At 35.3% G+C, this 17,336-nt stretch overlaps 1 protein-coding gene across 2 annotated transcripts in view; it reads left to right on the top strand.

The window, feature by feature from the left end:
- Positions 1–17,336, top strand: part of LOC149080565 (protein SERAC1-like) — a 58,860-nt gene that overhangs the window by 18,049 nt on the left and 23,475 nt on the right. For both annotated transcript variants that reach the window (XM_089239695.1, XM_089239696.1), the window contains exons 5-6: positions 7,063–7,184; positions 10,134–10,256. In XM_089239695.1, the coding sequence (XP_089095821.1) occupies positions 7,063–7,184; positions 10,134–10,256 (245 nt within the window). The remainder of the gene's footprint in view (positions 1–7,062; positions 7,185–10,133; positions 10,257–17,336) is intronic.

The raw sequence follows: 17,336 nt of genomic DNA, 5'->3' as shown, positions 1-17,336 counted from the left end.
GGTTCAACAAGTAGAGTAGTCATTAAAAACTTCTTCCTAGTTGAAAAAAAAAAAATTGTATTTACTACTCTTCATGGTCTTGAACAGTAACTAACATTCATCATTCAAAATTATGGTGCACATTTTGTGTATAGGTGACACAACAGTTTGCATAACATTGGGTACATATTCCTATTCTAAGTTTTGTGACTCTGTTTATACCCAATAATATTCAATTGTCTTCTGTATTTTTAAGGTATGCAGAGGCATAAACAATATTTATAACGCTCAGCAGAAAGCTAGAAATGAGTGCTTCATTTGTCAAAAACGATTACACCAGCGTTGAGCGCTAAAATTTAAACACATCCTTTTAAATAAAAATGGACAATAGGGTGGAACGAAAAGGGTGTTTTTTCACTTTTTTTGGAAAATGATGTTGCCTTAGTATTCAAAAGATACCTTTCAAGGTTTTAAGACGTTATACCATAATCTAGGAAAATATTTTAATATCTTGAGGTTCCTCACAGACTCTAAAGGTCGAGCAAAAAGACTTTTCTAAGTACACATTATAAAAATCTTTTTAAACATTATATTATATATACATATAAACATAGTCTGGATGATATAGGTGTCAGAAGAATGCCTCTATTGCTTCCTCTGTTATCACATTTCACTTTTTTGCAAAATAGTCCACTTTTTTTGAAACAGGGAAGAGTACTCCTTGATTTTATTTTGGCTTGAGAATGAAGCCTTCACGACTCTCGGTTGTTGATACAGCGAGAGATGCTTCAGTTATGAGTCATACGCACCGTTCAACTGCTTGTGTTTGACATATAAAATTTGGTATAGATGGAAAAAGCAGGTTCAGATAGTTTTTGTGGGTCCAGTTCCTGATTTTTTATAATAGGTGGTTCAGTCACTCACACTTGATCACATGCAATTAGTTCTGAATAGTGCTTAGCAGAAAAGTTTATTTTCGGACTAGTTTAGTACAGATTTCTGCTTCTGATAATCCTTTATTTCTAATTTTTAGAATTCTCTTGATTCCCAGTTCTTTGAGATTCTCATCTGAGAGTAATGAGAGCAATTAATTCTCTGGGTGGGCGTAGAAATCGTTCCTTTGAATAACTTGGCCAATGATGCATAATAGGGGTGTAATGTGATAGGTCTCCTCATGGTGCACCTTGGGTAACGCCAAATCTATCACACGTCATTGTCTTTGCATTTTTGTGCTCAAACCCTTCACTTTCTATAGTCCAGATTGTATGTTTATTTCCACACATTTACAGTACTTGTCTAGCTGTTTTGTCCTGTTCTCGTCTTTTATGTATAACCCCTCATTGTGGGCCCCGCTTGTCCTCCCAGACGGGGCATTGCTTCTAGTGTATGCCCTATCTGGGACGCTGTCTATCTGCGTGTTTGCCATGCGTGGAGACCCGTAAGGCTGGAGATAGAGATCCTGGTTAGCCTCATGCGCTAGCTTTGGCCTCGGATTCAGCCAAAGCGGGAGGCTTGGATTAGCCCCGTCCCGGTCAATTGGCTCTGGTCACCTCGGTGGCTGAAGGGGTTACATTACTGGGCAGGTAGAGGGGCCGGGCCATTTATTCATGCCATTCTTCATGAAATGCATTACCTCATTCATCATGGTACCACAGTAAAAGTTTACTAGGTACCAGGTCATGTAGGAATACCGGGCAATGAGAAAGCAGACACCGCAGCTTGAACAACATCAAACATTGACAGTAATCTTTTGGTTCCTGCCAGTGACCACTTTTCAATCCTCCAAAAAGTGATGCATCGGCAGGATCATTGGAACAATAAAATAAATAATAAACTACATGCCATCAAGCCCACACTTGGCCATTGGCGTTCGAGCTGCAAGACTAACCGAAAGGAGGAAGTTCTGCTTGCCCGGTTACGCATAGGACACAGTCACATCACACAATCATATTTGTTATTAAGAGAGAGAGTCAACCAGAGTGCCCTCATCCCTCATTGTCAAAGTCCATTTACCATTGCTCATGCTTTTACTTGTTCGCACCATCGTCATCATTTTACAACCGCTTTTGGTCAGAGTCATCTTTCATTTCGTGACATTTTATCTGACCATTGCGATGCATCTCACATTTTTAAATTCATCAAAGCCATTGGTTTATATGATAAATTATAGTTTTTTACAATTCATGTCATTTTTTTATGTTTCATGCAACATTGTTTTTTATCATGCATAGTTATTTTCTGGACTAGACAAGAATAAGTTTCATTTTATTTTTAATCATTTGTTTTGGCACATTGTGGCCTTATTGGCCCTTGTGCCATTAAACCCAAAATCCAATCCAATGATGCATAATATTTTGTCAGGTAAAAACTTGGATAACTCCACTAAATTGAAAAAATGTCTTGCTCCATCAGCACACACAATGACTTTATCTTAATGTTGAACCACATTGGTGCGTAAACTTTTGTTATGTACTCAGTCAAAATGCTGAGATTTTCATTGGGCTTTTCTGTTGCAGAGTATAACCTTAAAATAGCGTTAGCTACCTAGCATGCGAAAGTTTTGGATCATTGTATGATAACGAAGCAGGTAAATCACCCATTTCTATTGCCCATACTATTTCCACAAGATATCTCTGATCTGCACTTAAATCACTGTTGTCACTGTTCATTATCAGAAGGTTATTAGAGATTGGTTTAAAATTCACAATAGGTAATCTTTCAAAATTTTCCAAACTTTTCCGATATCACCTTGAAGCCTGTGTGGACTGATGGAACATCCATCTAGTTGCTGCACAAGATGCCTTAGAGGTAACTCATTGAAGTGAAAAAGACAAATAAGCCATTGCAAGGGATGGCCTATTTCTTTCTTTATTAATCTGATAACACCATTTTTATAACCAGTATTGGTAATAGTTTCATCGCATCCGATCGCCATCAATTCTTTCATATCAAAATCTTGCTTCAAAAAGTCTAGGATTGATGATTTTATATCCCTTGCTCTACTGCTTCTTGGAGTTGTGTGACCGAGATAAATTGACCCGCGGGTTCCTGCAATACGGTTATGTGTTCTTCAGGTATGGTTCTTCTATGGAAAGAATCACCTTCTTTGACATAAGTTAAGGCTTTGTCTTTCTGACCATCAAAATATATTCCGTGCACATTTGTTCTAGGAATTTTATCGTGCAAAAGAACTCTCTGTGTGATGCTCTTTCACACCTTATTTTCATGCGGTCTATTGTCATATTTGGCTTCTCTTTCGTCAATAACCCAACATCTTCCAGCACAGCATTCGCAATAATTGCAGCTGAGTGATCAGACACCAGTTCTATGACAAGCTAACAAGCAAGAGCAACATTTGGTAATTTAGTTCTCATCTTGAGGATGATGGTAGAACTTCAAAAGAAAAATGAAGTACTTGCTTCAACACCGATTAATGGACCTTCTTCAGGTACTGGTAGATGGAAATGCTAACTTCTCTCTTAACGGTAAACTGTGTTTTGTCTCATATAGATCACTTTCCTCAGAATCGTTGGATATAGATGAGTTTTCAGTGGTTGATGTACTAGTTTGCGCCATTTCTTCTTGAGATGACTTCAAATGGGATACCATTTTCATTTTCCTTTGTTCATTGTTTTCAATTTCTTCGTTGTTAGGACATTACTCGAACAATAGCCATCTTGTGTGTACTTCTTGCTATGATCTTGCAAGAAATCTCGCTCTAAATTTAGGACCTTTCTCAACTTGTCACATTTACAGTCTTCAAAATCACATTTGCATGCTGCAATGTCAAACAATTTCCGTGCTTCGCACTGAAAAGATTTTGAGTTCAACTTGAAAGTTTGAGAATCTTTCCTTGCTTTCATATTTTTCTGAAGATTCTTGTATTTACAGTAAAAGTCTTTGCAAATTTTGCATATCTGGCGGTAAGAAACCATAGGAATTGAAGCAGTTTTACAAATATTTTGTCTTTGGCACGATAATTTCAAGAATGTCTGCAATAGCTGGATCTTTTCTTGATTTCTGTGCCTTTATATTGCGTTGAGTCAGCAAATAAAGCATAATATCGCCATAGGTGGGCAAGATCCAAGAATCCAACTCTTTAGGGAGTTTTCCTAAAATGTCACAACAATAAAAGCTTCTGGTCATTATTTTGACTGCTATACACCTTCTCAGTTAAGGGGTAAGAGAGATTGCAAATGAATACTGAAAACAAGGGAAAAACATTGAGTTCACTGAACGAATCACGAAGAATAGGAAAGCCTCCTCTGCAGTGTCATGTTACAGAATTCCACACGTGCCTAAAACTTTAGAGGCGATGAGGAACCTCAAGAAGTGTGAATTTTGACGGAAAAAATTAGGAATGGCATTTCTTCACAGAAAGGCATATTTTAAATTCTATTACAATGGCAATTTCGAAAAAAAAAATTTTTGTTCCACCCTAATGGACAATGCAGTATAACTATTGGTCCACCTTGACTTATTTATATCAGACCTTGTAATTTACACATTTTGCACTGTGCTTTTGGAAGTAATCTAGAAAGAGCATCATTCTTAAAAAACTTGCTTGTCTTCATAATTAGCTGTGTGCATTGTCGAAGAGAGTTGGCAGAAAAATAATGTAATATATATTGTGAGGAGAGACAGGAAAAACTATGTGGTTGCTAGTACCCTATTTTGGCCAAAAATTGTTTTTATGAAGTCATTTTTGTAATTTTGCTTTGGCTGGAGTCAATCTTACAAGATACTGAAATAGTGCTATGAATTTTTTTTTTTAATTTAAAAAAATATTTTTTAGGGATTTTTTTAATTATGCTATGATTATGTTGTCTAACGGGGGTACCCTCCCCCGTCCAACGTTTTCTAATTTTTTGAGTGGGAGAATAGTTAATTGAATAGTTAAAATGCACTTTGATTAGTTCATATTTGAATGTTATATCATAATATCTGTATTCAGTTTCTTAGAGATTGTGTTTTTCAGAAAAATCAAATGCATGTGTGCTGTATTAAGGGGGTTGGTGCATGCAAATTTTCCAAAAAACACATTTTCCAATTTTTAAATACTATGAAATTTTCTGCGTCTGACTGTGTTAAAGTTTTTGTTCTACCTGTATTAAAAATATTTTAAAAGTATTTTTACATTAACTGCTGGCAGGCATTACACATGCTAATGTTTTTCATTAAAATGCGTTTTTCTCAAAACTATGTTTATTGTTAGATAAGGAACATTTTTTCGAACACCGCTCATTCAAATGTCATGAAACTTTGTGTGCCTCTCAACACTATAGTGTTACATACTTTAACATGAGCTTTTAGGATTTTTTAATTGTTGGTTGTTTTTTTATCGAAATTTAACTCCAACAACATGCAACTTTTTCAAAAATCATCAAAATTTGCCCATATTTTGTGCCATAAAAAATTTTAAAATAATTTTAATAAAAAATCCTCGTGTTAAAGTGTGTAACACTAAAGTGTTGAGAGACACACGAAGTTTCACGACATTTGAATGAGCGGTGTTCGAAAAAAATGTTCCTTATCTAACAATAAACATAGTTTTGAGAAAATGCATTTTAATGAAAAACATTAGCATGTGTAATGTCTGCCAGCAGTTAACTCTATAATGCCCAGATCGCCCAAAGTCGGCCGAGTAGATTAATGCCCATAACCGCCTCAAGTCGGCCCAGCTAGGGGGTATGGGTATGTTTTGGTGGGCTTTTGTCACCTACGGGGAAGGAGATGAAAGCTCTTGTCAGAGGCGGGAACGGAGAAGACAACTGCAATGCCCTATCAATGGGATTTTAAAAGCTGATGTACTAGAATGTTCCTTGAGAATGGACTAAGGGTACTCAATGCATTTTACAAAGAGATAATACTGTGAGGAAAGGGGTGTTTTCAGTATATAGACAAATTATCTCCCGAAAATCCATTGAAATGAAAGGGTGAACGTCAATGCAAAGGGTGGCATGAATAGAAACTCATGGAGAAAGGGCGGGGAGAAGGAAAGTGGCCGAAATTTGGACGAGTCCACTTCGAACACAAAAAACTTGGTATTTTCACGACCCTCCCAGGTTTTCTATCTGGGCATTAAAGAGTTAATGTAAAAATACTTTAAAAATATTTTTATTACAGGTAGAACAAAAACTTAAACACAGTTAGACGCAGAAAATTTCATAGTATTTAAAAATTGGAAAATGTGTTTTTTGGAAAATTTGCATGCACCAACCCCCTTAATGCAAGTATTGCAAGTTTCCGCAATCATGTTTAAAAAAAAATAAGTACCATAGTGAATAAGCCAAGAAATACGATACATACAGTCCTGAAAAGAATATCAAATCTGATGAATATGAATTTCATTAGTGTACAATTAGTGCAAGAGTAATGAATCAAAGACAAATATATTTTCATCACTAGATACACTATATAATCATGCAAACACCATTATATTTTATAGTGTAATATAATTTAAAATAGACATATCTATAAATCAAATAACAGTTCATTCTCTTTCCTTGAGATTTAAGGACTATCCTAGGTTTCTAGTCTACCATGAAATAGTAGATTGTTTTCTGGTTTTGCTCAGTTTTCAGGGATTGTGATGATTATAACATCAATTCAGGAAGCCTCTTTGATTAAAGCTACTGGAAATATTAATCTTTTATAAGTGACTCATTCTTACTGGTTTCCTTTCTATATCTGCATCTGTACACATTTTGACTGTTTGCGAGTTGTAGGTATTATTGAATCATCAGTTTGAAGAGAGAAGGGATCAAATCCAAAAAATTGATTTTTAAGAAATAAAAAGAAAATTTTCCCACACACACGCATTTTTAAATTTTGATTTATATGAGAAATTTTTTTGTTTCCAAAATTACAATTTGAACGTAGCTCTGCAATGGGTTGCTTTTGCTATTGGTAGAGCAACTCCCATAAGTTTTATCGATACATGAATTCAGATCTTGAAGAGTTTTTTAATTCATTTGATGTGGAATATTTTTTATGTCTATATTGCATGTGTAAGTGGATACAGTTCTTGAAAAATAAGAACTATTATTGCTCTTTGCAATAATATAATTTTCATTTTTATAGATTTTCAATACAAAACTTTGGCTCAAGTTATTGATATGAGAACTTCAGTTGGGATTGCTCGCACACCAAATTGTTCACTCAAATTTTTCCTTTCTCCTTCACCACTCTTATTTCATCCCAAGGTAATGACAGAAATCAGTGTACACGTTGTTGCCAACTTATGGATGCAATTGATCCTGACAAAATAAAGTCATAAATTAACAATTTATATTGTTTTATTATACAGTAGAGTATCTAAATAATAAACTTTTATTTCATAAATTTTTCCATACAACAAAAATTTTACTGGAATCCATAAATTTCTGTTAATTTACATTGAGAATTATTTCTCTCAAACAAAAAGTATTTTTAAATTTTATTTATTATTTGAAATTTTTAAAATCTCATTTTATTTACATTGTCTAGTTTTTTCCTTCTGAGGGCATCTTGTGTCCATCTTATCAGATAATTGTACAACCTGTAATGTAACTGTTGGAATGTGCTAATGATGTGACTGCACCTGTGCTGCTACTTCTCGCCAAACACAAAATTAAATGTGTGTGTGGGGGGGGGGGGTATTTTAAATTAGAGTATCTTTATATTGTGGATTCTCTTAGTAATCATCCTGCTTCTGAAGAACACTAGTACAGTACATGCATTATTATGTACAATGAAAATTCCTATATAACAATATTACTCTCTGGTCCTGATGCACTTCATTGTGTTAATATGTTATTATAATTCCATCTATAAGAATAATACATTTATCTGGTCACCTAATTATTGTTATTTAGGCATTTCACTATACTAACAAAAGAAATTACTTTAAAAAATTCAGTGGTTACAAATTTTCCTTTTGGTGTATTAAATTTAATAACACAATATGTGGAGAGCCAAAAAAAATTTGCGCATGTTAACCAAACTTTTATTTGACTGCTCACATAAAAAGTGTGAAATTCATAATGTAATTACACAAGATAAGTAAGTCCTGTAAGTGTCTTTATCTCATCAACTGCCAATTGTAGACGTATGATTCCAATTTAAAATATGCTCAGCAGTTCAAAAATTACCCTGTACCAGTTTTAAGAGTGAAAATACAGTGTGTAACAAAATAAAAAATCTAAATTGTTGTACGCCCCCTGCTCAAACTTCCAATTAGGAAGTTGTTGCCTTATCTCTCCTGATGCCAACAAAAAAAAGTTCCATGTTTCTAAGTGCAATATTCACAGATATTCGAATCCTAAAAACAGGAAATTTGGGAAAGAACAGCATTAAATGCGAGTAAAATGGTTTTCCTGCATTTAACGCTGTTCTTTCCCAAATTTTGTGTTTTTTAGGATTTGAATATTGCACTTAGGAACAGGTTGTTAAGAACTTGTTGGCATCAGGAGAGATAAGGCAACAACTTTCTAAATGAAAGTTCGAGCAGGGAGGGGGCATATAATAATTTAGATTTTTTATTTTGTTACACACTGTATTTTCACTCTCAAAACTGGTGCAGGGTAATTTTTGAATGCCCATTGAGCATTTTTTAAACTGGAATCATACCTCTACGATGAACAGTTGATGAGATAAAGACCATTCTAGCACTTACAGGACACCCTGTATAGCAAACCAAACATTGTTTTAGGAATGCTCATGAGTCATAATAGCAGTGAGCTTGTATTAAACAAATTTGACTGTGCGTACAATTTCCTGAGAGGAAACTGTTATTGTTTGAAAATATTCTCCTTAATGTAAAAAAAATAATAATGCCATCAACAAAATAATTTGTGTTTCTTGCATGTAAAAGTTTTATTTCTATATTGCCTATCTATATGCAGACCTGCCAACTCTCCGAATTTTTCATCCTACCTACTGCTCTCCAGATTTGTTAAAATTTCTCTGGATTTTGGCAGAAAATTAGATTTTACGCGACCTTTCACGTTGTGGCGTCAATGACTGCCGTTGTCTTTAGGGAAAACACCCACAGAGGACAGCCGTGGTCATTTCAATTGAACAGCCGTAAAAAAAAGTATTGGTGACCACATTTAAGCAACTGGCAAAGACGTGACTGTTTACGTAGCGTTTATCTGCAATCATTTATCATGGGCATGACCTTGGTTGCCGAAATTCCCGTATAATTGTTATTGTATTCCATTAACAGCCATGTGGTAAACACAAGTTTTTTCATCAGCAGCTTTGTATTTTGAAGTTTTTTAAATTGTTTCCTCCGATTAAACATGTCTTCAGAAAGAAAATATAAAACTTTAAGCTATATGAAGCTAAATATAAAGCTTTTAAGAGTTTGTATATCCAAGATTATCAATCACTGATAGCATCCATGAAAGGAAACACTTTTTTATGAACTGTACTGAACAGATACTGTTTTATGAACAGTATGTAGATGTGATTTTTTTTATTCTGCATGGAAAGACTGACATTGAATTGTACTCTGCTCAAGGGCAATACAGAACCTGCCTTGGGGGGGGGGGGATGGAACTTTTTCTTAATTGATAAAAAAAAATTGCGAAAATTTTTTTGTGAATTTGTTTTTTTTATTGAGTCTGAGTGCCGGGGGGGGGGGGGTGGTACCCCCCTCGGGAGAATCCCCGGATTTTTGGATTCCAAAAGTTAGCACGTCTGTATATGTTTTCTTGTTATCCATTTAGATATATTATTCAGTTAGGCCGAGATTACACTATAAAAGTTTGATAAAAGTTCTTTCATGAAACTTGAAAAAAAAGCAACCAATAAGTCTATTGGTTACATTCTGTCGAATGTCTACAACAATATTCTCTTGAATTTAACTGATACACTTATTGGTTGCATTTTTGAAGTTTTGTAAAAGATCTGTTATCTACCTTTTATAATGTAATCCTGGCCTTATACATTTGATTTACAATGTTGTTACATTGGTTTTTTTCTTATAACTTGAAATGAATAATTTGTTCAATGTTTAATCAATAAAAAAACAAGAATAGAAAGAGAAAGCCAAATGCTTGTATTGAATCAAAACACTGCTATGTAAAGTTGAGAATACCTGTTATATTTGTTTTTGTTTCATATTTCTTAAGATCACTTCTCATAATAGCAAACTTTTCTTGTTTCAGGTTTCCAATGAAGAACATCTCATGGAGATTTTGTCTGCACTTCCAATATCTACAACAGCAATAACAGATAGATTTGTTAATCTGAAAACGAGAGAAGCTATAGATTTGCTTAATACTGGAAATGTAATTTAAATCTTTATTATTCCTCTAATATTTTACATATATTTTCATTACAAGAGCTTTGAATAGTTATCATCTAGTTCTAATGGGGAGTTTGATTCATAACATCTCTGAATGTTCAATCTAGTTCAAATCTGCTCCTTTCTCAGGAAAGATTTCAAGAGATACTTAAACCCCTTCTATCATTAATAAATGTAGCCACCGTAATATTATAGCGCACTAAGTACTATACATAGTATATTATACATTGTTTAATCTTTGCAGTTAAGTTTGCAGTGAAGAGAGGGGTAGAAAAAATGTATTTTCTTGCTACAGAATATAGTTTCCACATATCAGATGATGTTGAGAAGCATATATACAGAAATTTTTAATGTTATCTATGATTTTGGAATCAACACTGAAAAAATATTGTTTAAAACTAATGAATTGAATTTAAAACTAAGTATTGTGTGAAGTACTAAAGTATTAGAAAAAAATATTGGTTACCATTATCAATGGTTCATAGCAATTGCTTTCTCATTTTGGCTCTATATTCATGAAAGTTTCCTTTCCAAAATCATCATTATGTGTTGTTGACTCATATTTCATTATAATTGTTTTCAGTCGTTATTTGTGTAACTAAAAAAATTAAAAAGCTATGAGACATAATTTTTCTCTTATTTGTACATAGTTATAGATTCAGATGAACATTTTCTCTCTCTAATACCAGTGTATATATAGCCAGAGTGTTCACTTATGTAGTTTAGACATTTTTTAAATTTCACACCCCTGTAATTCACATACAAATTGCTCTGTGAAATACTATCTCCTGTTTTCATTGTAATTTATTAGCCTAATTTTTAAATGCAGGTCAGTTAAATTTTGATAATTTGAGTTTCAAAATTTCCAGGATCTGGATAATATGAGGTGCTGGAATTTTTCCAAATTATTTCTCAAAACCTCTCTTGATTTTTTGGCAAAGAACACATTTTCTTTTATTTTTCCCACGAATTTGAGTAATTTCAGTTGATAGGGAGTTTTTCACAGGGACTGAAGTCATACTTGATCCTTTTGCTAGAGTTTTCAGCTAACTCTCAGGCTAGAATTTTTCTTGGGCATCTCTATAAAAATGTCTCTTTAATGTCCTCTTACAGTCGCTCTTCGTTTTTGTGAAGCTCAGTTTGTCCTGGACTGGAGTATGCTGTAAGGTTTTGGAGACCATACCTACAGAGAGACATAGACTTGATTGAGGAGTTGCAGAGAACAGCTACGTGTGCTCTTGTTGGCACACAAGGCTTGAGCTTTGAAGGAAAACTTGATTTCTTGAATATGTTTACATTGGAGGAATGCATGTGTGGGGGGGGATATGATCGAAGTTTTTGAAAATTTATATGGGATGGATAGGATGGACCACAAGTTATTAATACATCATCAGTCAACTGCTTCAACAAGGGGACACCAGTATTATTTAGTAAGGGACAATTCTAGGATGTGGTGTCGCAGGGAGTTTTTCTCTAATAGGGTTGTAAATAAATGGAATAGCTTACCTCCAAGGGTCATGAATTCTAACACAATTGACACATTTAAAAGAAGTGGGATAAACATGGTGGGATAAATCGAGATCTATCCATACTTGGAATAAGACAACCATAAGCTTTTTTATGGGCGGTGTATTTTATAGTATTCATTAGTTTTTCTTTTTGATTGTATGCTGTATTATATGTTGATATTTGACATCCATATTTTTATGGGCATCTTTTTTCAACCACCTCGTTTGCCTGTTGTGGCCTTTGTGTTTATATTTATAGTAAATTCATAGTAAAAATAATGGCTTTGACATCTGGCCCTCCATGAACTTTCCTTATAAAGTGACTGTGGGTCTTGGCAGCCAGCCCTAATGTGTAATGAATTAGCCAGATGAATTAAAAACAAAAAAAGATAAGAGTCAAATCAAAAAAACGAACAAGTTGAAACAATTATATTTCATCAAATGAAAATAAGTTCCATTTCTTCATTAAGATCCGGGAATGGACCCTGTATTTTCTTAATATTTCACTGTATGATAAACTGAAGGGCCAAAAAAACTGGTACAGGCACGCGTATGCAAATAAAGAGATATGGGACCAATCAGAGTACGGCGCTGCGGTTGGCAACACCTATATAACACAACAAGTGTCTGACATAGTTGTTAGATCGGTTACTGCTGCTACAATGGCAGGTTATCGAGATTTAAGTGAGTTTGAATGTGGTGTTATAGTCGGCGCACGAGAGATGGGACATAGCATCTTCGAGGTAGCGATGAAATTTGGGTTTTCACGTGAATATCGGGAATCCGGTAAAAAATTAAATCTATGACATCGCTGCGGCCGGAAAAAGATCATGCAAGAACGTGACTGACGAGAATCATTAAACGTGACAGACGTGCAACCCTTCCACAAATTGCTGCAGATTTCAATGCTGGGCCATCAACAAGTGTCAGCGTGTGAACCATTCAACGAAACATCATCGATATGGGCTTTCGGAGCCGAAGGCCCACTCGTGTACCCTTGATGACTGCACGACACAAAGCTTTACGCCTCGCCTGAGCCCGACAACACCGACATTGGACTGTTGAGGACTGGAAACAACGTTGCCTGGTCTGACGAGTCTCGGTTCCAATTGCTTCGAGCTGATGGACGTGTACGGGTATGGAGACAACATCATGAATCCATGGACCCTACATGTCAACAGGGGACTGTTCAAGCTGGTGGAGGCTCTGTGATGGTATGGGGCGTGTGCAGTTGGCGGGATATGGGACCCCTGATACGTCTAGATACGACTCTGACAGGTGACAGGTGTCTGATCACCTGCACCCATTCATGTCCATTGTGCATTCCGACGGACTTGGACAATTTCAGCAGGACAATGCGACACCCCACGCATCCAGAATTGCTACAAAGTGGCTCCAGGAACACTCTTCTGATTTTAGACACTTCCGCTGGCCACTTAAATCCCCAGACATGAACATTATTGAACATATCTGGGATGCCTTGCAACATGCTGTTTAGAAGAGATCTCCACCCCCTCTTACTCCTACGGATTTATGGACAGCCCTGCAGGATTCATGGTGTCAATTACCTCCAGCACTACTTCAGACATTAGTCGTGTCCATGCCACGTCGTGCTGCGGCACTTCTTCGAGCTCGCGGGAGCCCTACACGATATTAGGCAGGTGTACCAGTTTTATTTTCTCTTCAGTGTATTTACTGTATTTATATTTATATTTGACATAGAATTAATATATTGTTGTCCCTCCCCTTAACATTCCCTCTTATTTTTTTACATGCACTGAGCTGTTTTTTTTTTTTTTTTTGTGAATGGTAAGGCAATTTGTCATGTATCCCAATGGTGAGTTTCATCATTTTGCTTGATTGGGAGCACTATTGCCATGCTCAGGAGTGTACACAAAGCTTAGAGGGAACACTGCCTGTCTCTTTGGAAGTAGTTTTATATTGTTTTTCCAATAATTTAAGTTTTCAGAATTCCAAGGTGGTTCACCTCAGGTTATTGAGGCTCTACTGTATGTGTAATGCAATATTTCTCCATGAAGTAGTTAATAGGTTCAATATACAATAGATAAAGAAATAATTTCACACTGGGCTTAATCCCCTCAGTTTTTTGGATTTTCTCTAAATTGGCTGGTCTTCGGCCCAGGTTGGGCCAAATAAGGGGAGGGGCTCTGCCATGTTATTATTTATGACCATACCAGATTAAGTTCATACACTTTAGTATTAAAAATTACGTAATGACAACACTCCTGTCATTTCCAAAAAAAAAGCAACCAAAATCCATAAAAAACACAATCGATTTTTGAAGTGCAGCCACTTAATTTTATCACCCCAGGACTCTGGATTTTCTGTTAAAAATAACCATTCTATAACTTTTTTTCCAAAAGAAGCCCTGGTAGTGAGTAGGATGACTGTATGATGACTCCCGTTCCAAAAAAAAATTTACCATCCCCATACCTGGGAGAAATGAAGTTGCTAACATAATAACATCTCAACGGGAGTTATCGAATGTTACACAGATGGCTCCAGGATAACCAAAACCAGGGCTGGAGCAATTTTCAACACCTCTGGAGTGGATCATGACTACCATAAGATATATTTATATCTTGGCAAAACGACTACAGTCTTCCAAGCTGAAGTACTGGCAATAGCCATATTGTCTGAAAGCCTGATTTCTAAAGAGTATCATGGCAAACAAATTGTTATCTTCTCTGACAGCCAAGTGGCATTAATTGCTCTTGACAATTTCCTCAAGTTTAAACTGTGTCAAATACTGCACTGACATGCTGAATAACTTGGCAGTATTAGGCAACATCATCAACCTTTACTGGGTTCCTGGACATGTAAATTTCCAGGGAAAGGAACTTGCAGACCCGATAGCCATAGAGGCAGCAAACATGAAGGTATCTGTACTTGAATCTTTCTATCCTGTTTCGATGTCAACCATAAAAGGAGATGTCAAACAGTAGATTGAAAATAAACATTATCGGCAATGGAACTTGAGGCAGAACTGCAGACAGGCCAAACTGGCCTTGGGAACCCAACCGAATATTGACAAAAAACTTATTTCATTGAATAGAAAATAGATTGGGCAGGGGTTATACAGATCATCACTGGTCATGCTAACCTAGCGAAACACCTACACAACCGTGGCTATGCAGATTCACCTATTTGTCCTGTGTGTGGAGAGGAAGACAAAACTCCACTCCACTATGTGGGACGATGTACCATCTTCTCTATCCCAAGAAGGAACTACTTTGGCTATCATCAGGTGACACTAAGTGAAGTAGTAAATGAAGCCAGAGAGCATTTACAACTTGATAAATTTTCTTAATTATACTAAACACTTGAACTGATGGTTAGTATCAATTCTCTGTTCTAATTTGAACTCTCATGTGTTATTTTCCAATAACTTCATGTTGAGTTCTTGGCCATATCCCTGGGAGACCTCCTCTGCTCCTTTTCTTAAAAAAGGCATCGCAGACAGGAGCATCCTCCTCATTTATTTAGATACGTGGCCTTTATCGGTTGCAGTTTACTATAATATCCCACGTACAGGAGTTCAGTAAAATGGTAACAGATATTATGCCTTTTGTTCCCACCGCTGTTGCAAAACTTTGAGAAATTTCTACAGAATGATATTTTTTCATCTACATGATCCACAACTCATGTTACACTACTTGGTGTTGGAGTAATGGGCAAAATTTGCCTAAGCTTTTTTCACATGGGACACCAAAGAATGATGAGGATGACCGTATGATCTTTTTGGTTGAACAGAATGTATAAAAATAGGACAGACTTTGATTTTCCTTCCCACCTAACTAGTTTCAAAATGTTGAAATATGCCTTGTTTTTTTTGGTTTTCATACTGTTCTAAAGCAGGATTTCTTTTGCTTTATTATTATTCAGAGATTTTTAGGAGTTAGAATGGAACTGTGTAATATGTATCATGAAATTTTTTATAATGTACAATATGTTTCATAGATCCCTTGTTAAAATCTTATGGCTGAGGAACTGTGAATGTGGTCAGTTGAAAGAATCTGACCATAAACTAAAGAAAGAGGCATTTTTTACCTTACACATTTCTTCACTATAGGAAAGCCATTGCAAAAACAGTGCTACCAGTACATGAATCATTGCTGCTATATTACGGCTTGATTAGGGCATTATGAACCAAGTACAAAAACTTTTGTCAACAAGGGAGCTTTCTGACTTCCTACATAGTCTTGCAGGTTGATAATGATAACTTATAGGGAAAAAATGAGTCTCATTCAACATTAGCTTAAAAATATGCATAAAGAAAATGAAAAAATTGAATAAAAAAATTGATTACCTCAACTCAAGTCCTTATAAGTGAAATTTTTCCCACGTTATGATAATGGTCTCTACCAGTGGTTCTCAACCTTTTTTGACTTGCAGAGCCTTTTTTGGTATACAATTTCTATGACAAAGCCCTGTAGGCCCATTTTTTAATCATTTATCAAAGTTACTGATTTATATTTGTTATTTAAAAATATTTATAATTTTTTTTTTTCAAATTTACTGTTTTTTTATATTTTTCTTGATTGGTCGCAGAGCCCTTAGAGAGTGCACACGGAGCCCCAAGCGAAGCACCGGTTGGGAACCGCTGGTCTATACTGTGCTTTGCAAAGTGATAACCAAGGCCCAGATGATGTTGACCTAAAAAGTTCTAAAAAATGCCCTAAAAACTTGAAAAGAAATTCCTAAAAATAACAAAACATGCATCAGAATAACAATACAAAGTTCTTGAAAACCAGTTATGTTCAAAAGTCTAAGTAAAATGTTTCAAGACGTACAAATTCAGATTTTTTCTTTAGTTATTCCCATACTTCTCTCAACATTATATTTCATCAAAAATTACCAATAGAATTTTCCTGATAGAAAATTGTATTTTTGAATAGAGTATCTAATCTGAAAGTGGAAATATATACAAATATGTATCACAAAAGTGTATTTATCCACTTAATGAATAAAAAATAATTTGTATATTCAAACTTCTCACCTTTTTAAAGGTTTAGATGTTATGGGGCATATTTAAAAATAAAAATTAAAACTGATTCACTCACAGCTAGTTCCTCTTCAATCTCAAAATTTTCAGACTTTCCCGTCAAGACAGCAGCCCTGCTTGCTACAACAGATTGACCTACCCCGCCTTTGGCACGCCTTAGAACTTTAACTGGATAGTAGAAACGAAAATACTAAAGTTTGATCATATGTATTCCAACTGTCCTTCAGTGTTTCCTTGGCAAAACAAAGTTTGTGAAATTTTAATGCATGCAGTACTTCCTTATTGAATTCATTTAGTATGGATTTGATTATTTGAAAATTTTTACTGTAGAATATGCAAGCATTTAGCCATGTTCCCCATCATGTTAATAGTGGGCTTTGGAGGTACAGCTAATGTAGGAGCTTTGGCTTTAAAAGTTTCTATGGTATAATGAGATTTCACAAAAACCTTTTCACATTGGAAAGGTGGTCAACGTTCAAACAGCATGATAAAATTTCTTCACAAATGCTATGCATTTCATGAGCAGAGC

This window comes from Pholcus phalangioides, unplaced genomic scaffold (genome assembly GCF_987345545.1).
Source record: "Pholcus phalangioides strain wild (caught in Gottingen) unplaced genomic scaffold, Ppha-v1.0 ptg000011l_1, whole genome shotgun sequence".
Lineage (NCBI taxonomy): Eukaryota > Metazoa > Arthropoda > Arachnida > Araneae > Pholcidae > Pholcus > Pholcus phalangioides.
This window is presented reverse-complemented; position numbering and strand designations above follow the sequence as displayed.